Source organism: Sabethes cyaneus, chromosome 1, assembly GCF_943734655.1.
Source record: "Sabethes cyaneus chromosome 1, idSabCyanKW18_F2, whole genome shotgun sequence".
NCBI classification, from domain to species: Eukaryota; Metazoa; Arthropoda; class Insecta; order Diptera; family Culicidae; genus Sabethes; species Sabethes cyaneus.
In genome coordinates, this window is record NC_071353.1 from 135,645,275 (window position 1) to 135,670,652 (window position 25,378).

General features: G+C 44.5%; 1 protein-coding gene across 3 annotated transcripts; it reads left to right on the top strand.

Annotated features, from left to right (window-relative positions):
- The first annotated feature begins 1,629 nt into the window (after window positions 1–1,629).
- Window positions 1,630–24,081, top strand: LOC128737302 (serine/threonine-protein kinase OSR1). Of its 3 annotated transcripts, none has more exons than XM_053831926.1 (2): window positions 1,630–2,100; window positions 21,349–24,081. In XM_053831926.1, the coding sequence occupies exon 2, from the start codon at window positions 21,550–21,552 to the stop codon at window positions 23,185–23,187; it is 1,638 nt and encodes a 545-aa protein (XP_053687901.1). In that variant the 5' UTR covers window positions 1,630–2,100; window positions 21,349–21,549; the 3' UTR covers window positions 23,188–24,081. The 3 variants fall into 3 exon arrangements, with proteins under 3 accessions (XP_053687901.1, XP_053687893.1, XP_053687908.1); XM_053831918.1 differs by having other exon boundaries at window positions 21,352–24,081; XM_053831933.1 differs by lacking the exon at window positions 1,630–2,100 and adding an exon at window positions 7,907–7,986 and having other exon boundaries at window positions 21,352–24,081.
- Window positions 24,082–25,378: the final 1,297 nt, after the last annotated feature.

Sequence of the window (25,378 nt, forward strand, 5' to 3'; positions counted from 1 at the left end):
TACATTTTTCGTGTAGCCAACATCTCATCTAGCCCACAACAAACTTTGCCTCGGACAAAATGTATTTGTGAGTAGCCCGCTCTAACTTCAGCCTCGGATGAATCAGTATTGGTAAGCTCCCGAACAAAGTTACTTTTTTGCTTTTTTTCTTTTTGTGTCGGACGTGTAGGAAGCGTAAAAAGATGTTAGCTACTTCTTTACCCTTCAGTTTCATACGCCTGATCTCAGCACATCTCGACAAAGGTTGGCAGCAAATCTACCTGTCAGACGGGCGCTATTTCTTGCATTTTTTGAAATAGCGCCCTTCGTTAAGTGGACTGTCAAACACCGTTCGTTAAGATACGGATAGCACCCCGCTGTCATCATGCCAACGCTTCAAAGAGCATATAATAAAGGTAAGTTATCGCAACATCAACTCTCTCAGTCGCGAAAAATAATATTATTTAACATCACGTTTAGATTAGAAATATCCAGCTCAATAAAGGTGCGCGGAGGTTCTTGATATTTAGCTCGAAAATACAAAAAATAGTTTTTTATTGATCAATGTTAAATAATTGTTATCATAGACCCATCACAGAGTGATGCGTCAACGCATCCGTCGGCATGCATTTGACCGTTAACCTGTTGGAAAATTGCCAATTTTAACGTTGACGGATGCTTTGACTTTGACAAACAAATCTGTTTGGGCTTTCATCAACGTCATCTAATGTTAGTGCCAACAAACCATTTTGCTGAAGCTTAAGTATTTATTAGAGTGCAAAAACAGAAAGATATTACACAAATTTCAATACACATTACGGGTACTGCCAGGGTAAACACGACTAAGTAGGACGCGACGCGACTTCGCTCACATTCGTTTAATATTTAAATATTTTTCGCCGGAACCAGGGCTATATGAAGATAGAATTAACAAAAGGGCGAATGTGGCAAGCGTAAACAAACCGAGTGAGGGTTGATTTTCCTATGCTGGTCCAGCAAAAATAACTCTCACCCGTTTTGTTTACATTTGCGACATTCGCTCTTTTGTTAATTCTATCTAACTTCATGTGAGCGAAGCGTTAAGTTGCGTCGCGTCGTAGTCGCTTTTACTCTGTACGGTTTCTAATTTATGGATTTATGGACCATTCAAGCTGTTTATTTAGTTTAAAAAAATGCTACTTCGTGTTGCAAATATTTATAGAATAAAACATGGAAAACATGTAAACGGAATATCACAAAATTCCAAAATAGATTACCTTAGTTGGATGTTCATTGATAAGCTTTGACACATTGCGCAGTGACGAGAGAACGTGAAGCACAAAGCGAACCAGCAGAGAAACGTCAAAATTGCGCAAAAGAGCGAGAGCGTCGCAGTCTCGCGAGTCTCGCAGGCAGAAGGAAGACCACCATCGGCAAGCAGCAAGAGCAAGGCCCTGCTTGGCAGCCATGTTTTTGCAGTCAACATCTAGCCATTTGCGTAAATGAAACAGCATGACACCGCTATACGTTCTGTTTCTTTCACTCTGCAAAGCCGGTATGCTGGCAGATGGGTATTATTTTCAAATCTTAGCCTGATTTTTGCAAATAATACCCACGCCGGTAGTAGATGTTGGCTACTGTCAAACACATAGAGTAGGGATAGGGTTGCCAGTCCCTTGAGCAAGAGGCAAGATAACAAAACGTCGTCAGGCGAAAAAAAAACAGGAAAAACACGAATCATCGCTACGCTAGTGCCACGAGAAAGAGAAGAGTTTGTTGGAAAAAGTTCCCCTGCTCCGCACACGGAACGGATGGTCGCGAAGATAGGTAGCCGCAAATCGCTATGAAATTAGCCTTCGAATAAAACAGCCTTGGTTACGGTTTTGCGAAAAGTCTGGAAAAGAAGCAGCTCTCGTAGTGACGTCGTGGTGAAAAATTGCGTTTCCTCGCGATCTCCGATAAAGTTTTGTTCAATTGGTAAATCGACTCGGTCTGCGGGGTGCCTATCGAAGTGTAAAAGTTCGAGAAGAAAATAATTCGTGCAAACTTTTGCTAGCTGCTATTGGCCAAGACAACCCGGTGTTCGGTAGCTTCTTGCGGAAATTACTATTCCGGAACCGATTTACTTCGTGGAACTAACAGGTAGGCCTATCAAAATAGGTAAAATTACATAATTTCATTTGAATAGTGTATATTCTTATATGTTCCTTTACACTGTTATGGGTATTGACGGGGAGGGGAGCGTATAACGTCTAGCCATCATGTCTCGGCTCGGCCATAAAGCCTGCCATCTAAAAAAGAAGACGGATTCAATGCAAAAGGCAATATGCCTCGTTTGCTCCAAACCTAATTCTCTGCCAAATGTGGGCTCTCGCTATAGGTACTATAGTCGCTAGCGCTACATACACATTGGCAAACGTCAGCAGCTTCGGTCCCATCTGTGCCACCAGCGGGTTACCGCACTTCCCTCGGGCGGCCGTACTGACTGCTTTTTGCTTGCTTTCGTTAGCGCATCAAACCATATCAAAGTCACCAATACGAACAGTGCAAAGGGACCGCTTTTGGTCAGCAGCAGCAGAGGCAAGGCAATACGTGCGCTAAAATATTGCGACTAGATCTGACGGGTTAATTTCAAAAGATCTACGGACGACGATGCTGTATTGAATGGAATAGGCGTGGGCTTGACATTTTTTTCGAAATGTGGAATATCTTATATCAAAGAATATAAAAACTAATTTTAAAAATCACATTTTTAGTCCTTGAGTAATGAAAAAATGATTATGTTTAACATTTTTTGTTAATTATGATAAGCGAGCCCAGTTCTGCCCATGGTTTTTGATTCTGCGTACTAAATGTATTGTTTGAAAATTAAAATATTCTCAAACCTTTTAATTATATGTACTGATATTTTGCTAAATTTAACCATTTTTCTGATTTTTTTTTGTTTTGTTCGAACGCATGACAAAATAGCGGACATTCAAACATAAAGGTCAGGCTTTAGACGAAAATATCGACTTTAAACATCTCTAAAATATACATAATTGGAATATCGATAAAAGGGTGGGTCAAACACTAGATAATTTTGTTAACTTTGAAGCAAAAACAAACAAGGGAATTGCTTGAGCCGTTCTTGATATATATATGGTACCGACTTTGAAAACCCGGTTTCGAGAAAAACGGCAATGAAGTTTTTATTCGCTGTGCAATCGTTCCAGACATGCGCGGTACAAATAGCTATAACTTTGTCAATCAACTGTGAATCATGTCAACTTGATCCTATGCAGAAAAACTCACGCGTGAGTGGTAAACTTTCCCAACTCGGTATATCTCAACAATTAGTGCAACGGCTGAGTTCGTACTTGCGAGGCAGCATACTACGCGTGAAACTTGGTTCCTGAATTTCGCCGCAATTTTCCAATACCTTTGGTGTCCCGCAAGGAAGCAATATGAGACCATTGCTATTTTCACTATTCTTCAACGACGTCACTCCGATGTTGGATATCGGTTGCAGACTTGTCTTGTGTACACTGATGACCTGAAACTTTTCCTGGCTGTTTAAAAACTGGACGACTGTCGCCACCAGTAAGCTTTACTCGATACATTTGTCGACTGGTGTAAACGAAACTGGCTAACGTTAAGTGTGGCAAAATGTGTGGTTTTATTTTTACCGCATGAAGAGCCCGATTCTTTTTAACTACCATATCGATGAGTCTGAGCTGCGGAGAGTAGACCACGTTAGTGATCTCAGTGTTTTACTCGATACCAAACTAACATTTGACCTACATCGTGATTCGATAATCTCGAGAGCTGTCAACTCGGATTCATTTCTAAAATTGGATGGAAATTGGAAATTTCAATGATACGCATTGCCTCAAATCCTTGCATTGTGCTCTGATTCAGCCACTGCTTGAAAACTAGCATTGTATTGTGTCCTCAGCAGTTAACATGGAACCTGCGCGTCAAGCGAGTACAAAGAAAATTCATTCGGCATGCTCTGCGTCATGCCGAGAGCCTCCTACTGTATTCTGATTGCTGCCGGCTACTTGATCTAGATTCGTTAGATTATCAACGAAAAACCCAGCAAGAAGTATCCGTGGCCGAAACCATCCACGTGAAATCGATTCCCCCAGACTTTTACAGTGGACCCCCGTTCGTTTGAACGATTCCTCATGCAAACTAACGGGGTTACTTTTTAATTTGAACAACTGGTAACCCGAAATATGCTGAAACCTGTGTGAACTGGCTGCCCTGCTCTTTGTTATTGTTTTGGTGGTTTGTTTTAGTTGGCAGTTGCAAGTGCGAATATTGCATTTTCCGATCGGATTTCTATCTTAATCGTTAGGAAAACGAAATGTGAAACCGATTAAACACGCTAGGTCAGTGCAAACAAATCGTGTTTATGTGCATTGTCCGCATAAACAAATGATGTCATGTTGAGAATGACATTTGAACCATTTTTAATTTGCACGTCGTGCAAACCAACGGGGTTCAAATTAAAAAGTGTTCAGATTAAAAATGGTCAAACGAACGGGGGTCCACGGTATCTCTAATGGATTTCTGTGCTTCGCAACGGACTCTACGATTCACCGGCATACTGCAAACTCCATTCCACCGTATCGTCTTCGGATGTAATGGACCCGTTACTGCATGTTACTGCAAATTTTCAAAAGTGAAAGCATTGTTTAATTTCGACGAGTCATCGCTTAAATTTGTACTGAGGTTAAGAAGCACCAATGCACTATGGGCAAAAATGAGCAAAAAACGGAAGCAATTAACAAGGCCGGTGCTTCCCTTAAGCAAAACAAGCAGCTGCTTGGAGCACCACTTTGAGGGGGTGCCATTTCGCCTACATTAAAAAAAACTAGCATTAAATAAATGAGTAATATAACATTTTCTTCCTGCTCTTTTAGCAGCATAAAGCCGGGATGGCAAGTGGTGTATCTAGAGTTACTCTCCGCTGTATTGGGTCCTGGGTTATTTACCGCCAATTCGTTGAGCCAATCGGTTTCAACCTGGTCGAGCCATCTAGTAAGTTGGATTTCTCTATTCCTAAAGGCCCTCATACACGTACGAACATGTTGGCCGAAAATTTTGGTGAATTCATGTTCGGTCAGCACTCTCGTCTGTGTATGAGCGCCACGAACCAAGCTAGCAAAAAAAGATGTTGGGCTTGTCGCTCGACCTGAATGACCCGCCAACATTTTATTCGTTTCCAACCCAACATATGGGTACGTGTATGAGGTCCTTAAGGCCGACGGAGGTCTAGAAGAAAACATATTCACTGCGCGGTCATCCGGTATACTCTCCCAACTTTCGACAAGTGTACTTTGAAAATTATACCAAGTAGTGCCTGCAATGGATGGTTCATACGCCTGCGCCATTCTTCGCTTTCCGTTTGCGCTCCACCTCCTCCTGATGAAAATCTATTCGCAACAAAACGAAACAATCAAAACACTCAGATAAACGTGGTGGAAAAGTGGCATTGATGATATTAAATTATTTAGAAATTTTTCGGGAGAGATTTTCCAATCTCTTCAGAATCCGCAGTCAGCAGATTCATCTTCAATGACTTCATGACAGTAAGGTAACAGGAAATATGAACTGAACTTTTTCGTTTTTCAAGTTTTATCATTCTAATTATGGGTTTCAAGAAACCGATAATTATTCAAAAGAAATGGCAGTTGACTGTCACCAGTGTTGCGAAGACCGCACTTGTGTAAGCTAATTTTCTCACACACGCGTACTCGTTCTAATGAACACGTCGGCATTCGCATTCTTTTCGGACTCCCGCTCTTGTTTATTCATGCTCTGCGACGACTTTTGCGAATGTGTATTTAGCTAACAGCCACGGTAGTTGCTCTCGCACGTCATTGCAACCTGAGCAACTGATACCGATCAGTCACGAGGACTCGCATTCCCACCCGGATGTAGAATCGTGGGCGTAAGATGAAGAAGAAAAGAAAAAGTAATGCAAGATCTATATCCCAATGTGCTGCTAGCCCTCACGGACCACTGGCTGCTCACGAGTTGTTTGCCTCGTGAGTGGTTATGCAGAAAGACGCTACGAGACTGTGCGTTTTCGAGTGTGTAGGTAGTAAAAAGTCTGCACACAGCAATGCGTTTTTCGTTTATTTTGGGGGCGTCATTTTGAGAATTTGCATGGAGCGACGGCCCTGGCAATTAACATACGGCCTGCAGGCTGATAAAATATAGGTGATCTTATGTAAAATTTTCCGGAGAATCGCAAGGTGCCACCCCTTTTCTGTTTGTAATCGGGAAGTGCCCCACTTTACTCATTTTCCCTTATTTTTTACATTTTTACCCTTTTTGGAGCTTACCGTTTTGAGAAAATAAAACTTACAAACCTAATAGTTTTGTGTAAAGACCTCCGCAGAAACGTTTAGATTTTATCCCATTTAGTTTAGAGCAAAGCAAAGCCTAGGCGCTACATTCCGTTATCGAAACTTGACCTTCTGTTTTTTATACGACAGACTTGGCAGTCAGCTGTTAGAATACAGGACAAATGCAGGGCCAGTTGCCACGATCCTATTGATTTCAACAGCCTCTCCCAGCCGAGATTCGAACATACGACGACTGGCTTATTGGGCCAGAATCGTATCTCGAAGCCAACTGGGAGTTTAGAGCATATTAATTTTTTTTGGTTGAGTTCCCGTTATCAAACCGGCCATACAAAACGGAAACGGAAAAATAAGTTTTATTGCAGTTTGACAAGCAGCCGGCGTAAGGACTGTTTTGTATTGATACGCCAATGTTTTGGTTCGCGTTATGTTGGGAATACTTGGGAATAGAATGTTTTGCAAGAGATGTTACGTAGCTAAATAGTTTTCTTGTGGATCTTGGATGCGAGTTTACGGATAGTTTTATTTGAGTCAAATAGTCAGCTTTAAGTATTAAGTATTTGACTCATTCTTCTTGGTAATGGATATGTCCACTATAAAGATAATCGTTATTCTTTACTTTAGGATTGTTGCTTGAGTGCTTCCCTGCCAATATGGGCGTTCATATCCCCATTGATAATGGGGTGATGTCTTATGATGTACAGCTATCGTACGTTGGCTCCAACTGCGCATAGAACGCTTCCCGTTCGTCATCGGATGTTCACGTGCACAGTGCACGTTTATGTTTGTGTAGTTAAAGAATCAACCCACATCCTTGTGTTGATCGCTTGCCGCCACAGATCTTCCACCTAGGGCACGCTACCGAGTCTCGTGTTGGGACTACCATCTTATCTTTAGTGCCATGAGAACACATTTCTTAATTCAGTCGTCTGATCCGGATTGGTTGAGGAATCGCCGAACCATTAAGAGCCACCCTGACGTGGGAACAGACCCTCAAGACTGACAAGGTTATTCCTCGTTTGTCATTCAACACTTACTTGAGTGCCTCCTTCTCTGTCGGTATACGACCTTAATTTCCTCCAGCGCTGGTAAGTGATAACCCGATCTCCGCTAAGAGTGCTCACCTTCCGGTTGGTACCTCGAGGAGGTGGGGATAGCAGTTGCTGGATAAGAGGCTAGGATAATTATGGGTTCTGTTCTATACCAGCACCGATGTTAAGGATTATCCAGCCGTTTACCGTACTAGAATCTTCATATCGAACTGCAGTGAATGACAGCAGGCGCATGTCCCAGGCTGCTGGTTGTCGATTGAAGAAAGTTGAGGTACTATTTTTAACTAAATTACCAAGTTAATCAGAAATTCCGTATCCCATCTTTATTAGAAGTCCAGTTGGCTACAAATATTCATTTTAGTCCAACACTAAAGCGAATCAAGTTCCATATCACGACGCCTTCACGCAGGCAAAACCAGAGATCATTAACATTCTCTCATCGAAAACGGTAACTGCCGAGCAGAAATTCCAATAACGGCAACCCCATATAGTAGTATATCTATTCTACCCACTTTTCCTACACTTATTACTGCGCTCGGTTTCTTATCTGATTTAGCAAAGTTTAGAATTTCATCACTTTGCCACGCTTTACATCATTCAAAATGAAAAATAAGTAGGTAAGTCTTGATAATAATCAGCGAAACGCCACAGCGAGTGTCTTGCTCTTTCACACCAACAACGCGACGATGCAAAAGTTCATTCACTACTGCGGCAGGTATATTTTTAGCATTGGCTCTTCTTCCTAATTTTATTCGTTATGTACTAACTTACGATCCTCTTACTTATGCCACTATAAGCACTCTTACTTTGCTTTATTCATCGGCGCGTTTTGTATATCACATCGCGTTCGTTGCTGCTATTCCTGTTTTATTACGCTCCAAGCGTAACTCTTTAAAAGGACACAACCAACTTGGGATAGCAATTTAAGTCCCTTCTTAAATTCTAGTAATTTTATAGGATACTATTCAAAATAGGCAATAATCTAAAACACAGTTGCATTATTAGCAACTTACGACCTTAACAAATGTGGAGACTGACTAAAACCGGAGGGGCAAGGCTATTACCGTCAGTGTTTGCTTAACCACGTTAAGAAGGCTATTTTTAGCCTAACATCAATAGCGGTCGAATTGACGGTTCCTCGGCTTGTGAATCATTGTAGCCTTCCAACGTCTAGCGAGTAGCGAGTGCTGAGCAGAAGGCATGCGATGCGATAATCACTTTTGATTTCTCAAGTGACATTCCATGGATTTGTTCCACTACACGCACGCACGGTGTATAGTGGAGCTCAGGCACTTGCTGCTGTGAATTTAGGCAATAACCGTACCGTTTCGGTAGTTTAAGAATTAAGACAAATAAATATACCGGAGATAAAAAACCGGCCCAACTTTCTTTGGCAGCAACCAACGCGCCACGTTGCCAGCGATGATGGCAAAGTATTGCTCTCATTCGGGTAAACAACAGACACTCGGCAGACGTTTGAACAGTGCAACATTCTTTCATGCAAATGTTTACCCACATTGTTGGTACCGGGGACCGGCACCGGCAAGGCAATGGCTGAGTCGACGATGACGATGACGGTGGCCCTACCGCGTGCTGGTGGCGATAAGATAAACAAACAACATTCGTTGCACCAGCACCAGGCAGTAACATTGAGTTTACCGGGAAAGATGATAAAAAAACCAAACCAAAAAAAAAAATACGGGGAGAGAAATTTTTCCACCATTTCACGGTGCACCTAATTAGGAGTGTATAATGACATTTACGAGACGACAGCCGATTAGATAACGGATCTGCGATTGCATTGCTGAACCCTCGGCTCACCTGTTAGAATGGCAGATAAGGAACCTCTCGAGTGGTTCGGTTCGGTTGGCTCTGATGGGCTGGTGAGGTTGTCTGTTTTACGGTGAACGGTGCCTGTCGATTATTTTGCGCAAATCGCTACGCGCGCATGACATCACGTATCGATTCGGTAGAATTGATGGTTTTTTTTCATTTTAATTTTCTGCTGAAATTGTTCAGTCATTTGCCGTGGTCGTGATGGCCGTTTCCATTGGTGGTTGATTATTCATTTTAATTAGCGATATTCGCGTGTAATCAGTCGCCAAACCTAATGAGCATGGACAAAAGGTACACCTCCAGTAGGTGTTGACAGTTTTTAAGGAGTGAAACAATAACGCTTGAGTAGCAACAAAATTATCGTCATGATTTTGTAAAGAAAATTAGAATGTTGCTTTACTTAGACGTTTTCAAAATGCTCTTTTACTGAAAAACGTTCACGTTTGTGGTACATCTTTACGCGAATGTTCTATTGCAACAATACAACAATCCTGTTGACGAATGAAAACAAGTTTGAATCTTAGTACAATCACGCGCTGGTATGAAAAATCTGCTGGGGTTGCACAAGTGAATCATGTCCACGTGCCAGTGCGACGTGCAAATGATGCATCCTGATGATTATCTATTGTAAGATAAAAATGCTAGAATACGATTTCTTGTTCAACACTTTCACACACAAAATTATTTTCTATCCTAGTGGCCCAAGGTCAAGCTGTTCATTTCAGCTACAGCTATCACACTTCAGAGTGTCCAGACTCGGGGCAAGTACGATCTAAAACAATCTCTATCGAACAGTGAAGAGTTGCTTCCAACCGCCACCGAAGAATACCTTTCAAACATCGGCTCTCGGTCGAGAGTAACACCAAGATGATTGAACCAGTTGACTCTCTTTGATATTTACCTATCGATCAATAGAAATCCAATCGTTTTTAAATGTTGTGCAATTTTATCTTTAGGCAATGTTTATAATTAAAACATTGAGCTTGCACTACGATTAATATGAAGGAGATTGTAAAAAATCTACGAATTGTAAGCTAAACCCATAGACGCATCTGCTGCATCATTAAAAAAATAAAAAAAATAAAAAGAATGGGTCAAGATTCCTACCCTGCGGTACACAGATTTGTTTGTATGCATATGGATGATAAATACGATCCTGGCTTAAAATGCTAAAAATGTTGATACACATAACAAACTACGCACTGTGAAGCTCTCAAACACATTATTTTTAAAAGGCGAGTTTGGTCGAAAACTGACCCGAAAACAGTATGTATAGACTGCTTTAGAAACAATATTCTAGAAACTGGTCTTATCAGTGTTGTGATGAATTTTACTGGATCCTTCTCGAGTCCAAAATAAGTACGATCTTCTGCCATATTGCGATTTTGTATTTTTATGTTGGCTGGTACTTTATTGGCGGTTCTGCCCTGACACGAGACGTGACAATTGGCTTCTTTGTTTTCTTTTCACCTATCTTCTAATAATTTTCACACGTTGTCACAGTGTTACGATAAGTTATGAACATGTTGTTCTTAACAACACTGCTGTGGGCCAATCAGCGACTGGTTCTTAAATACTCTGAAAGTCTGCTATGAGTTGTCACGTCTCATCTCAGGTTTTGCCCTATGTAACTGATCTAGATCGACTGTATCGTAAACTGAATGTACAGGGGCGCCGTGCGGGTACATTGTATTCGTGATCTATCTGCAAAAATCCGGTCCCCGTGAGTGCTCTGCCTCGTTGGTTATTTTCTACACTCTCAAGAAATGGATAAATAATCAATCGCGTTACTTTACACACTTTTTTAAGCACCACAAGTGAGCAAAATAGGACCACATCTATTCTCACCGGATTCCTTTTTTGACGACGTTTAGAGACTGTCGCAAAAAGTATGGACGCCTCTAATTTTTAGTAAAAATGAAATAAAATAACTTATAAAATCTTAAAATAAGACTAGTACAACAAATAAATTTCCATTCAGTGTTTTCCATATCTGCTATCTATCGATTTTAGCACCGAGTTACGTTGGCCCTCTGGTGATACTGTGGGGTTGGTTGCGGGCCTTGCAAACCAGCACCACTAAAAAACCAAAGCAACAACCGACGTAAGTAATAACTCAGATTCGAACAATCGACAAAGACCCACGTGACGAAAAGGGACTAACGATTGGAAATTAGGAACATGGAACTCTCTCGGTCTCTAAATTTCCACGGAAGTACGCACGTGATTTCTGAAGAAGTGAAAAGCCGCAAGTTCGACTTCGAAGCGCTGCAGGAGGTATGCTGGAAAGGAACGATTGTATGCACGTATAAGGATGGTTACACCTTCTACCAGAGCTGCGGCAATACACACGAGCTGGGCACAGCTTTCTTAGTGATGAGCGAGAACAGGTAGCCGATCAACCCGCGCATTTGCAGATTAAAAATTAAGGACCGATTCTTTAATATTAGCGTAATTAACGTGCACAGCCCTCACCTCGAAAGTACCGATGATGACAAAGCCGAATTTTACGCGCAGTTGGAGCGCGTTATACGACCGCTGCCCAAGTGCAGCACACAACCGCAAACAATCGAAAACAGCCTAAGACTTGCGACTTCACCGCCTCCAAGAACATGACCATACATAGTACGCTTTTCCAGCATAACCTCCACCATCGGTACACCTGGAGATCACCAACCAAGACGGAATCACAAATCGACCATGTTGTGCATCTGTTGTGACTTATGAATAACATACGATACCGGCGCCCGCAACGGTATAACCTAACACGACTGAAGCAACCGAATGTCACCGAAAACTACGCGTTATCTCCGGAAGCCGCGCTCCCGGAAGAGGGTGATCTGGATGGAGCCCCTCTTCCGGACTGTTGAAGTCCCGTAAAAACAGCCATTGACAGCGTAGCGGAAAACGTCTTAAGCCGTGTAGCACCGAATCGACCTACCGAATGGTTTGACGAGAAGTGCCAATGAAAAGAACGCAGCGCTGGTACAAATACTGCGTGGAGCCACCCGTCAGAATGTGGAACGATACACACAGAAGCGGAGACTGCAAACCCCAGTAGAGCCACCAGGAGGAGAAGTAGTGCGAAGAACTCAAGCAGCTGTCCCGCTTTCACGTTCTATCAGAGACTCAACGAATCACCCAAATGTTTTGTGCAGCGGGCCAAAATGAGCAGAGATAAAGATGGAGGTATTTTGACTGACGACCGTGCGGTGATCAAAAGATAGAAGCAGGACTACGATGAACACCTGAATAGCGGAAGCCCTCGATAGTGGAGGAAGTGACTTCATTGGTGCAGCAAGAAACGGAGATGTGCCATCCCCATCCATAAGCGAAGATAAAGAAACCATCCAGCGGCTTAAGAACAAACAACGCAGCAAGAAAGGATGGCATTTGAGCGAAATGGGCCCGGACAAGTTGGTTAGCTGTTTTCCTTAATTGATTTCAAGAATTAATTGGGATACGGAACGACTACCAGAGGAGTGGAAAGACGGAGTTATTTGCCCAATCTACAAGAAAGGTGATCAGCTGGACTGTGAGAACTACCTAGCGATCACCATCATAAATGCCGCCTTCAAAGTGCTGTCGCCAATAGCTAATAGGTTCGTGGGAAGTTATCAAGCCGGCTTCATGGAACGAGGGTCGGTCTATCAACGGACCAAATTTTCACCCTGCGGCAGATCCTCCTGAAGTGCCGCAGATTCCCAGTCCCCACGCATCACTTGTTCATTGATTTCAAAGCCGCATATGATAGTGTAAACTGACAAGCAAAGCCTGGGTGCTACATTCCATTATCGAAACTTGATCTTCTGTTTTTATACGACAGGCTTCGCAGCCAGCTGTTAGAGTACAGCACAATTGCAAGGCCAGTTGCTACGATCCTATTGACTCAAACAGCCTCTCCCAGCCGAGATTCAAACATGTGACGACTAGCTTATTAGGCCAGCATTGTACCTCAAGGCCAACTCGGAGGCTAACTGACAAGAGCTCTGAAAACTTGTGGACGAAAACGGCTTTCAGATTAAGCTTACTAGACTTATCATGGTTACGATGGACGTTATCCAATGCTGTGTGAGAATGTCGGGTGGATTGTCGGGCCCATTCGAATCTCGCATGGGACTTTGACAAGCAAATGGTCTTTTCTGTCTGTTGAATAGCAGAAGGTGTTATAAGACAAGTGCGCTTGAAGGTGTTATAAGACAAGTGGCAATCGTAATACGGGGCACGATTTTCAATATATCCAGTCAATTTATCTGCTTTGCTTACGACGTGGATGCAGTCGGCAAAAAATTTGAGGTGGTGCAAGATCAGTACACCAGACTAAAACGCGAAACAGAGTAGGTTAGGTTGGTTCGACAGGGTACAATACCAGCCGTGAAATCAAAAGGTGCGTTATCAGCAGAAGTCAGGCCTGCTACGGACTCCACGGAACACTTGCGTTCGAACAAGCAGAGCCTCCGTACAAAGTGCACATTGTACAAAACACTAATTAAACCGACCGACTAATTGTCCTCTTCTTCTTCTTCTTCAGCAGCATAGAGCCGGGGTGGCTCGTGCTGTTTCAAGCACTCGTCTCCATTCAACTCGGTCTTGGGCCACTCGTCGCCAATTTCCTAGTCGTCTCAGAAGTCGCAAATCGCTTTCGACCTGGTCGAGCCATCGTGCACGTTGGGCCCCCCTGTTCCTGGTGCCGGTGGGGTTGTTGAAGAGGACCGTTTTCGTCGCACTGTCGTCCGGCATCCTTACGACGTGTCCGGCCCACCGTAGCCTGCTAACTTTCGCTAGATGTACGATGGGAGTCTCCCCAAGCAGTGCCTGTAGCTCGTGATTCATACGCCTCCGCCACTCTCCGCTTTCAGTTTGTACTCCGCCAAATATCGTCCGCAGCACTTTTCGCTCAAACACGGCAAGGGCGCGTATGTCCTCCGTAAGCAGCGTCACGGCTTCAAGTCCATAAAGAACTACCGGTCTAATAATGGTTTTGTACATTGTTAGCTTCGTGCGGCGGCGTATGCTTCCTGATCGTAGCGTTTTACGAAGGGCAAAGTAGGCCCGATTTCCCGCTTGGATGCGCCGCTGGATCTCCTTACTAGTGTTGTTGTCCGCGGTCACCAGCGATCCCAAATACACGAACTCTTCTACCACTTCTAGTTCGTCGCCGTCAACGGTTACCGTCCGTGGGAGGCGCGCATTTGTTTCCTTTGAGCCTCTTCCTTTCATGTATTTGGTCTTCGACGCATTTATTTTTAGCCCAATTCTCCTAGACTCCGCTTTCAGTCTGGCGTAGATTGCCTCCGCCGTCGCAAAGTTCCTGGCTATGATATCGAAGTCATCTGCAAAGCCTAGAAGTTGGCTACTCTTGGTAAAAATCGTGCCTCTCGTTTCAATGCCCGCTCGTCGGATCACCCCCTCAAGAGCGATGTTGAACAGCATGCAGGATAGACCGTCACCTTGTCTCAACCCTCGTCGCGTCTCGAAGGGACTCGAGAGTGTCCCAGAGATGCGTACGAAACACATCACTCGATCCAATGTAGCTCTGATCAGTCGCGTCAGTTTGTCCGGAAAACCGTATTCGTGCATTATCTGCCATAGCTTGTCTCGATCGACTGTATCGTATGCTGCTTTGAAATCGATAAAGATGTGATGCGTGGGCACGTTGTACTCCCGACATTTCTGCAAGATCTGTCGGATAGTAAACATTTGGTCCGTAGTTGCGCGAGCCCCCATGAAACCCGCCTGATAATTCCCTACGAAACCTTGTGCTATCGGTGACAGCCGGCGTAACAGGATCTGGGAGAGTACCTTGTAGGCGGCGTTTACCAGCGTAATACCACGATAGTTGCAGCAGTCTAGCCGATCACCCTTTTTGTAGATGGGACAAACCACTCCTTCCATCCATTCCTCCGGTAGCTTTTCCTCCTCCCAAATCCTCGAAATAACCCAGTGTAGAGCCTTTGCTAGCGTTTCCCCGCCATGTTTATAAAGCTCTGCCGGTAGGCGGTCCTTCCCAGCGGCTTTATTGGTCTTCAGCAGCCTGATTTCTCGTTTGACTTCTTGGAGATCAGGTGCTAGGACATCACTATCTTCCATGGGCGCTCCTAGGTTAATTTCCGTTCCGCCTCCTTCTGCGACTTCGCCATTGAGGTGTTCATCGAAGAACTGCTTCCACCTGTCGACCACCTCGCGCTCGTTTGTAATTAGATTCCCTCCCTCGTCCCTACACATGTCAGGTTTCGGTGTGTAGCCCTTCCGAGTTTGGTTCACCTTCTCATAAAACTTGCGCGTGTCATTAGCTCGGAATAGTTGCTCTAATTCTTCACGATCTCTGTCCTCCTTTTGGCGCTTTTTTCTCCTCAGGATCGTGGTCAACTGGTTCCTAGCTCGTCGGTACTTGGCCAGGTTCTCTCTAGTGGCAATACTTAGATAATTTTTCCAAGCGTTTTTTTTCTCCTCCACCGCTTGTTGGCATTCCCCATCAAACCAATCATTTTGTGTACTCCGAGGCTCAATACCTAGTGCCGCGGTAGCGGCCTCTCCGATGGCCGAGCGTATTCTGCCCCAACCGTCTTCGAGGTTTGAAGCACCTAACTCCTCGGAAGAAGGCAGTGCCTCATTCAGTACTCGCGCGTAGTTCTCGGCAGCTTGTGGGTTATCTAGCTGCCTGATGTTCAGCCGAGGAGGGCGGCTTTGACGTGTCCGGTATACGGTGGACAGCTTTGAGCGCACATGTACTGCTACTAGGTAATGGTCAGAATCAATATCCGCACCCCGACGGGAGCGTACGTTCGTGATGTTAGAGAAGAACCGGCCCTCTATGAGAACGTGGTCAATTTGGTTCATTGTACGTTGGTCAGGTGATCTCCAGGTGGCTTTGTGGATATCCTTGCGCGGGAAAAAGGTACTTCGGATCACCAGGCCTCGGGAAGCTGCGAAGTTTATACATCGTTGGCCGTTATCGTTTGTGTTGGTGTGCAGGCTATGGGGTCCTACCACCGGTCTATACATTTCTTCGCTACCGACCTGGGCGTTCATATCCCCGATGACGATCTTGATGTCCCGTGACGAGCAGCTGTCGTACGTAGCCTCCAGCCTCGCGTAGAACGCTTCTTTCTCATCGTCGAGTCTACCTTCGTGCGGGCAGTGCACGTTAATGATGCTATAATTGAAGAAACGGCCCTTTATCCTCAAAACACACATTCTCTCGTTGATCGCCTTCCAATCTATCACGCGATCCTGCATTCCGCCCAGCACTACAAAGCCCGTTCCCAGTTCGTTGGTAGCGCCACCGCTCTGGTAAAACTGGGCCTTTCCGCCACGTATCTTCCATACCTTCTCTCCTTTGCGACAGATTTCCTGCAGAGCTACGATGCCGAGTTTGCGGGGTTCCAGCTGTTCAATCAGCACCCGCTCGCAACCTGCGAAATTTAGCGATCTGCAGTTCCAAGTCCCGAGTCTCCATTCGTCGTCCTTATTTCGTCGCCTAGGTCGATGCCGAATATTCCGCTCCGAATATGCTTGAATGTTGTTAGTTTGTGTTGTTTAGGTGTGTAGCCGTACTGGGGCAACACAACCGAGTCTCGTGATGGGGCTGCCATCTTATAGTGCCGAGACTCACTACCTCCTTCCCGGTTAGTATACGACCTTAGTTTCCACCGGGGTTGGTTACCCGATCTCCGCTAAGGTTGCTCGTATTCCGGCTGGTACCACGAGGAGGTCGGGATCGGAGTTGCTGGATAAGAGGCTAACGACCACTATGGGGTCTATATTCCGCATTATCTAGCCGTTTACCAAAGCCTCCTCTAATAGAGGACTAATTGTCCTCTACGGGCATGAAACGTGGACACTTCCAGAAGAGACCTGCGAACACTCGGAGTTTTCGAACGACGGATATGAAGAACTAGCTTTGGCGGTGTGCAAGAAAACAGTGTATGTATAGAAGCGAAGAATGAACCACGAGCTCGCGCTACTCTACGGCGAACCCAGTATTCAGAGATACATTGGGCATTGGGTTTTCATGACCAAAATTGGTCAAAAATACCATCATAAAAGTGCAATAAAACTCAAATTGTTGCTTGGGAAGCTATTTGTGGCTGCGGTAATATTTCACAATCGCATCTTACCATTGCTTCGATGGACAGTGAAATGTACGTCAAGGAGTGCTTACGAAAATGACTTCTACCCATGATTCGTATCCACAAGGATCCTGCTGACTTTTGACAGGAGCGTCTTGCTATTACGCATAAACAACAGTAGCGTGGTATACCTCCATGAATGTAACCTTCGTTCCAAAGGGCATGAATCCTCCTAATTGCCCGCAAATTCAACCAATTGAAGATTGACGAAAGCACATCTTAGAAAATATGTCTGTCCAACAGAAACCGTTCAAGAATTTTAAAAGGTTTACAAGAACTGTCAAAACTTGTCGCTATAATCGATAGATAGCCGAAATCAAAAGCACTCACCGGTTGTACTAGTCTTATTATAACAGTATTATTTTTTTATTCTTACTAAAAATTGGGCCTGTTAATAGTTTTTGGGACAGTCTCTAAATGTCATGAAAAAAGGAAAACGGTAAAAATAAGTATGGTCCTATATTGCTCACTTATGGTACTTCAAAAAAAAGTGTGTATAGTAAAGCGATTGATTATTTCTTAATTTCTCGAGTAGAAAATGACCAATGAGTCGAAGCACTGCATAATACGACCTTAACCAGCATAAAAATACAAAGAAGCATTGAGGCGGGAAATCGTGCTTACTTTGGACTCCGGAAGAAGGGTCCGGTCGAGTAAAAATCCATCGCATTAGGAAAGATCTGTTCTGACTACTGATAAGATCTGGTGCGTAAAGGAGGTGCGTAAAGTCTGATTTACGATAGGATGTCTGGGGCATCATATTCACCAGTTTAAAGCTTGCAAAACCTGTCTACGCTGACTTAGCGTGTCTAATCCCAACAGACGACAGCGGTCTCATACGGTGTTAAATATTGTTGATCTCTCCTAGGAAGTCGACGAAGAGCATTACGAACAAATTTTCGCTCTACGTTTTCTAGTCTACTGGCTCGTGCTACTGTTACTGTGTTACTGCTCGTCCTGTACTTTCCAAATACATGAAAAATATGCTTGTCAAACAAGGGGGTACAGTGGACCCCCGTTCGTTTGAACGATTCCTCATGCAAACTAACGGGGTTACATTTTAATTTGAACAACTGGTAACCCGAAATATGCTGAAACCTGTGTGCACTGGCCGCCCTGCTCTTTGTTATTGTTTTGGTGGTTTGTTTTAGTTGGCAGTTGGTAGTGCGAATATTGCATTTTCCGATCGGATTTCTATCTTAATCGTTAGGAAAACGAAATGTGAAACCGATTAAACACGCTAAGTCAGTACAAACAAATCGTGTTTATGTGCATTGTCTGCATAAACAAATGATGTCATGTTGAGAATGACATTTGATCCATTTTTAATTTGCACGTCGTGCAAACCAGCGGGGTTCAAATTAAAAAGTGTTCAGATTTAAAATGGTCAAACGAACGGGGGTCCACGGTACAGTGCAGTGGGGAAACAATGACGAAAAACTGATAGTTCACATTGCTAAATTACAAGCGTGTGTGGGACTCGTAGAGAATACACACGTTAAAAATTTTCGCGTGGGAGTGTAAAAAGGTGGAATCTCAGCGAAGAAAAGTTTTTTCACCTCCATTCCATCCAGTAGTAACGCTATGTCGTTTGAAATACAGAAAGGCAGTGGCCCCAAATTGGTACCCTGTGGTACACCAGAATTATTTGTAAACCCGGCAGACCGGCAGTTGCCAAATCGTAATAAAAGTTGCCTGTCCATAAGGATGTTCCTGCCGAACTACAATATTTTATGGTACATCCAAGATTTTAAAGTTTGCTCTAAAGAATAGCGTGATTAACCGTATCAAAAGCGGCCGTCAAGTCAGTATAAACTGTATCAATTTGGGCGTAGGCTTCGGTTTAATCACTGATGTTCTTTATGCAGAACGATGCAAAGTACACCAAATTTGTTTCTACAGTTCGCCCAGGAAAGAATGCATGTTGATAGTGTGCTATGTGCTTATATAATTCTAGCTGACTGCAAATAACGTGCTTTTGATGGTAGTCTCAAATATTTTGGATTCAGCACGCAAAGTGGTTATTACTCTATAGCGGTATGACAGTTGTCCCCCTTCCTTTTTATAGACTTTAATATACAGTAATCTTTATTGTGCCATGCAGCAATTTTACGAGTCCAACGCAAATTCTTTTTTAATAATAATTATCCTGTACTTACAAAATGCATTGAAAATATGCTTGTCAAGCAAGGAAGGGGGTAGTGGGGAGGCAATAAAGAAAACCTGATGGTTTAAATTGCTAAATTGCAAACATATGTCGTAAACGCAGAAAATAACCACGCTGATAATTTTCGCGTAGGACTCTAAATAGGTGGAAACTCCGCAATACTAGAAGTCGGAAAATATTGCTACTAAAGCGATGGATTGTAAATGCAGGTCAGTGGAGGTCTAGGAGTGGAGATGCTAGTTAATTGGAGCACTGTTTTATAATAGTCGTTGGAATTATATCAGGTTTATTTCTATATTCTATTCTGATAGGGTTTATTTCTAATACCCGTCGTAGTAAGGAAAGCCATTCTAATTTTGATCATTTCTTAGGTGGATTTAATGAATACTCTAAAAGTTCTTGTCATGATTTGACTCAAACACACTTACCTTCCGATCCGTCTACTTTGAAGTCACTAAAAAGCGATTATTAAAGCATTTTATTGAAATTTCGCAGCTGACTTTATTTCTTAAATTCGTCGTACCGTTGTAAAATTGGTCCATCAAAATTTTTCATTGTCCGAACTAAAAATCACAATAATGTTTACGAAACTAGTGCGCATGTATTTGTGTAAGACGGCATTACAAATGTTATTCTGCAAAATTTCTGCAGGTCACGGAAGTTTTTCCGGCTGCAGAATAACGACAGTGCGTTGCGTGAGTTCATTTTATGAATGACGGAAATTGAAACGATTAGTCGACATTTTCTTCTTCGCCGCAAGAAAAAACGTAGGAAATTTGGCTACTAGGAACTTTTTAATGAAAAAAAGCATTTGAATAGATCTCAGCTCACTTTGATTGATCGCCTATGATAGACAACAAACTAAAATATTAGGGAATAACTAATTTTGCATTGTGTGTCATAAAAAACGCTGATATTTTTAATAATTTGTGTTGGATAGGACGGCAATAGGTAATTACGACGAAGCAGCAACATACCCTATTCCATTTTTGCAGACATGTTTTCAAAGGTTTATTTTTTGATATAAATAATTACCACTTCTCGACGAGAAAATAACCATATCGCCAAAATGTTTTGACTCAGAGTGTTAAATTTTACACTAAATAATTACAAATTTTAAAGCTTCAATTGTTCACGAGTATACGGTTCAATTCCATCGCGCCGGCGGCATCGGGTAAGACACATTCTCAAGCTCAACAAATGTTAGCACAGTGGGTGCATGCATCATCTTTATGTGTTACAAACCGGTGTGCGGTGCGTGCGTGTTAGCATTTGTTATCAACTTGAAGTAAAAACTTGAGTACCAGGAGCGAGAGTGCAGTAAACCCAAGACGGGAGGGGGTGGGAGATAGAGAGAAAGAAGGACAAATCATCAGTGGTTAACGGTTCACCCGCCAGAGGCAGCCTGTAAACTGTTTTTTTAATGTGCAGCCAAAGACAGGCCCCTACCAATTAAACGCTTCAATAAAGTTGTAAACATTCGGGAAAGTTGTTCACTTTTCTACATTTGCTACCCTACTCTTCGCTTATCCTCTTTCTCTCTCTTTATGTCACTGTCGAATCATCGGGCTGTGGCCGCAAGCGCACTCTTTTTTTCTTACTGCGGGAGCCCCACTTGCGTAACCACGCGGCCGCCGGGTGTGAGCGAGTGTGTGCTTTTGCTGGCCCGCAGAATAATCAAACCAGTAAACAAATATAAAAGTTTTTAGTGTTGATCATCAAACTGATTTTTGTTTCTTCTTTCTCTCTCTTTCTTTTCCGCTCGCTCGCTCGCTCGCTCCACTCCACCACGGGACACACGCGATTTTGTCAACCAACCTCGGATGGCCACCATCACCACCTAGTAGTAGTAGCGTCGCAGTCGTCGTAGTCGCAGCCACGCGTGCGCACTCTCTTACGGCCGGACGGACGGACGGATTAGCAGCCGCTCAGCTTGGTTACTGAACAGCTCAGTTCAACGTCGTGATCGCCTCCGGACGGACGCGTAGTGATCAGTGCGGGTCGGATTTTCGAGGGGTTTCGCCTTTAGCATTTTGTCCGCCGAGATGGCAACCAGCTCAAACAGCGGAACGGTTTCGACGTCGGCATCGGCGGCCAGTTTGGCGCCAACAGGCGCTGCGGCCGTCGGAGCAGCAGCAGTAGCGGCAGCACCCGCTGCTCCGATCGCACCCACCAATGCACCGTGGCCCAACAGTAAGGACGACTACGAACTGCGGGAGGTGATCGGAGTCGGTGCAACGGCCGTAGTGCACGGTGCCTTCTGTCTACCGCGCAACGAAAAATGTGCCATCAAACGGATCAATTTGGAAAAGTGGAACACCTCGATGGATGAGCTGCTGAAAGAGATCCAAGCGATGAGCAGCTGCAACCACGAGAATGTGGTCACGTATCATACCAGCTTCGTGGTTAAGGAAGAACTTTGGCTGGTACTGCGACTGCTGGAGGGTGGCAGTTTGCTGGATATTATCAAACATCGGATGAAGTCGGTCAACTGCAAGCACGGAGTGTTTGATGAGTCCACAATCGCCACGGTTCTGAAGGAAGTTCTGAAAGGGTTGGAGTACTTTCACAGCAACGGGCAGATTCATCGTGACATTAAAGCCGGTAATATTCTGCTGGGTGATGATGGCACGGTTCAGATTGCGGATTTCGGTGTGAGTGCATGGTTGGCTACTGGCCGCGATTTGTCGCGGCAGAAGGTTCGGCATACTTTCGTCGGTACACCGTGCTGGATGGCACCGGAGGTAATGGAGCAGGATCATGGTTATGATTTTAAGGCGGACATTTGGTCATTTGGCATTACTGCGATCGAAATGGCCACCGGAACAGCACCATATCACAAGTATCCTCCGATGAAGGTACTGATGCTTACGCTTCAGAATGATCCTCCTTCCATCGATACCGGGGCAGACGAGAAAGATCAATACAAGGCGTACGGGAAAACGTTCCGCAAAATGATCGTCGAGTGTCTCCAGAAGGAACCATCGAAACGTCCCACGGCCAGTGAGCTGCTGAAACATCCCTTCTTCAAGAAGGCGAAAGACCGCAAGTACCTTACGCAAACTTTGCTGGCCACCGGCCCATCGATGGCCACCCGCGTTCATAAAGCTGCCAAACGACAACCCGGTGCTTCCGGTCGGCTACATCGGACCGTTACCGGCGAATGGGTTTGGTCCTCGGAGGAGGAAGATAACGGCAAGCAATCTTCCGATTCGGATTCCGAGGAGCGCCCGATGAACCGTTTGGATCGAATGGACTCGTCCGCATCGGAGACGGAAGACGCTTCCGAACCCTCGGAGGCTACGGTTACGGCACCAACGGCCGGTCCCTCCAACAGTGCGAACGCCGACGTCACTAGCACCCTCGGTGCGCTCGCCCTCGATGAGCTGCCACCCATCAACCTGGTGCTACGGATGCGAAACTCAAACCGGGAACTGAACGATATCCGGTTCGAGTTTGCCGTCGGCAAGGACTCGGCCGAGGGCATCGCTTCCGAGCTGGTCGGTGCCGGACTGGTCGACGGGCGTGATATCGTCGTAATGGCGGCCAACCTGCAGAAACTGATCGACACCCGGAGCACGGTGAAAACGGTCACCTTCCAGCTGAACTCCGGCTTCGGAACCGACGAGCAGCCGGACGAGAAATCGCTCATCGGTTTCGCACAGATTTCCATCACGGATTAACTTAAGTGACTGCTGACTGTTTATCTGTTCGTCCTAGTGTGTGCGCGTGAGTGTTTTTTGCTGATGAAAGTGCCAGTGTGCGAACGAGAGAAAGCGACAAAAGAAAACATTCTATTGGAAGATTTTCCTTGTGTTTCGATTTCTTACATAGTTTTTAAACGAAGAAAACAATAAATAGCAAGTTATTTAGGATTTAGTGATACCTGTAATCGCTCGCGTGCCGGGAGCCAGTTTAACCGCATGATGAAATTGAACCGCTTTAGCAGAGATTCTAAAACAGATGTACTGATGAAAACACGATTGGGAGGGGTAGAACCGCGCTTGACCGCTTTTTCCAAAACGTTTTTACAATATGCATGCCAACGAAGGATGTCAACATTTTAGTGATCTACTAGCAGCCTTCAAACAGAGAGACAGAAAGCAAGTTTATAGCAGTGAGATGCATGCGATCAACACGAAAGCAACCATTTAAATCTGTTTGAACAATTGTGTTTTACTTAGAGCATAACCAGAGAAATAGTGAAAGATAAGTTATATTTTAACAGCGTTTCATCATTACTAGCAGAAACCAACCATATTTAGGCATCAAAACCTGTAACTGAGCAGTGCAAGGACGAACAATTGCAAAATACACATTGTCTTTTAGGCGGCCGATGTCGTACCACCTCTCTCCTCTAAATAATCTAGCAAAAGTCCGATCAACGGCGGCTGAAACCGACATTATCAATAGAGACAGACAAAACAAAACAAAAAAAAAATTACGCCCGAAAAGCAAAATGTATCTTTACCGAAAAAAAGAAAACAAAAAGCAAAAATCAACAAAGTAATAAAGCAACCTCCACCCAATGATAATGAAGAATTGTTTGGCGTTCGTTTTGCGTTGTTTTTATCACCACCGAAAATCCTGTTCCCACCCCCTGAAGGGGAGGGGGAAGGCGATAGATGGGGTGGCAACTGCAGTGCAGCAGCAGCAGCGATCACGATGGTGGCGCTGAGCGCTGACGTACGTCCGTCCGTTGCTTTGCTTGCTCGCCTCGCCATAAGCAGTAGCTAGAAACACAGAAGCATTTGTGGCGTGGCAGCAGCAAAGACGACGGTCTCGGCAACCGACGAAGACGACGTCAATTGGTATGCGTATATGTATATTTTGGAAGCGGTTGGCTCTGGTTTGTGATGGAGCACAGCATTCACAGTGGGCAAAGCGGCTTAGAGTGTCCAATTTTTTTCTTTTTGGAAAACTTGTTTTAGATTAGTAAAAAAAATTCTGGTTTGCTGAGAAAATTTGCTTACATTTTTATACAGATATATTGGCCTCATGAATCCCGAAAATCCATTTTTTGGAGTGCCCCTACGATGAAACTGAACCTTGACGTGTTGTGGGGCTTTTAAACTGATCAGTAAATGAACAGCGGTCACGTTTAATTCTGAATGTTGATTAGTTTGGGTTAGGTGGCTTGGCATCCTAAGACAGAGCCTGTTGAACAAAATTTCTCCATGTAACTCCATGTAAATGTTGAGGGCTACCGCTCTCCAATACCTCGCACACCGAGTACTTTCCGCCAGATTTTGCTCCACCTGGTCTAACCATCTTGCTCGCTGCGCTCCTGGTCGTCTTGTTTCTACAGGATTTGAGGCGAACGCCATCTTTGCAGAGTAGTTGTCCGGCATTCTTGCAACATATCTGCCCATCGTATTGGTCCAGCTTTAGCCACCTTTTTTATCCCGACACATTTTGGTTCACGGCTCAAAGCCTTTGCGGGATCCGTTCAGTTTCTGGTAGAACTTTCGCGTTTCCTGAGAGCGATGCGGCCGCTCCTGCTTTGGTTTCGCTGCACCTTCTTCTTTCGTTTGCGACTTTCCATGTTGTGACGTGTAACACTGCGCATCTTGGCCGCCTGCGCAGCGTTCTCCTCATCCACCATACGCCTACATTCATCGTCAAACCAATCGTTCCGCTGATTCCGTGCCACATGCCCTATGGAGCTGTCCGCTACACTGCTAACGGCTGTTTTGATGGCGTTTCAACAGTCCTCGAGAGGGGCTTCGACCAGCTCGTCCTCTTCCGGCAGCGCAGCTTCGAGTGAGTGCGCGTGGTTTGCGGCGACGTCTGGCTGCTTCAGCCGCGCGAGATTTAACCGAGGCTGTCGTCGGTAGCAAATGTTGTTCACAGCGGAGATTTTTAGGTGGTTCG

What these genes read in the sequence shown, in the direction of transcription:
- LOC128737302 (XM_053831926.1), top strand. Translation starts at nt 21,550, where the DNA reads ATGGCAACCAGCTCAAACAGCGGAACGGTTTCGACGTCGGCATCGGCG.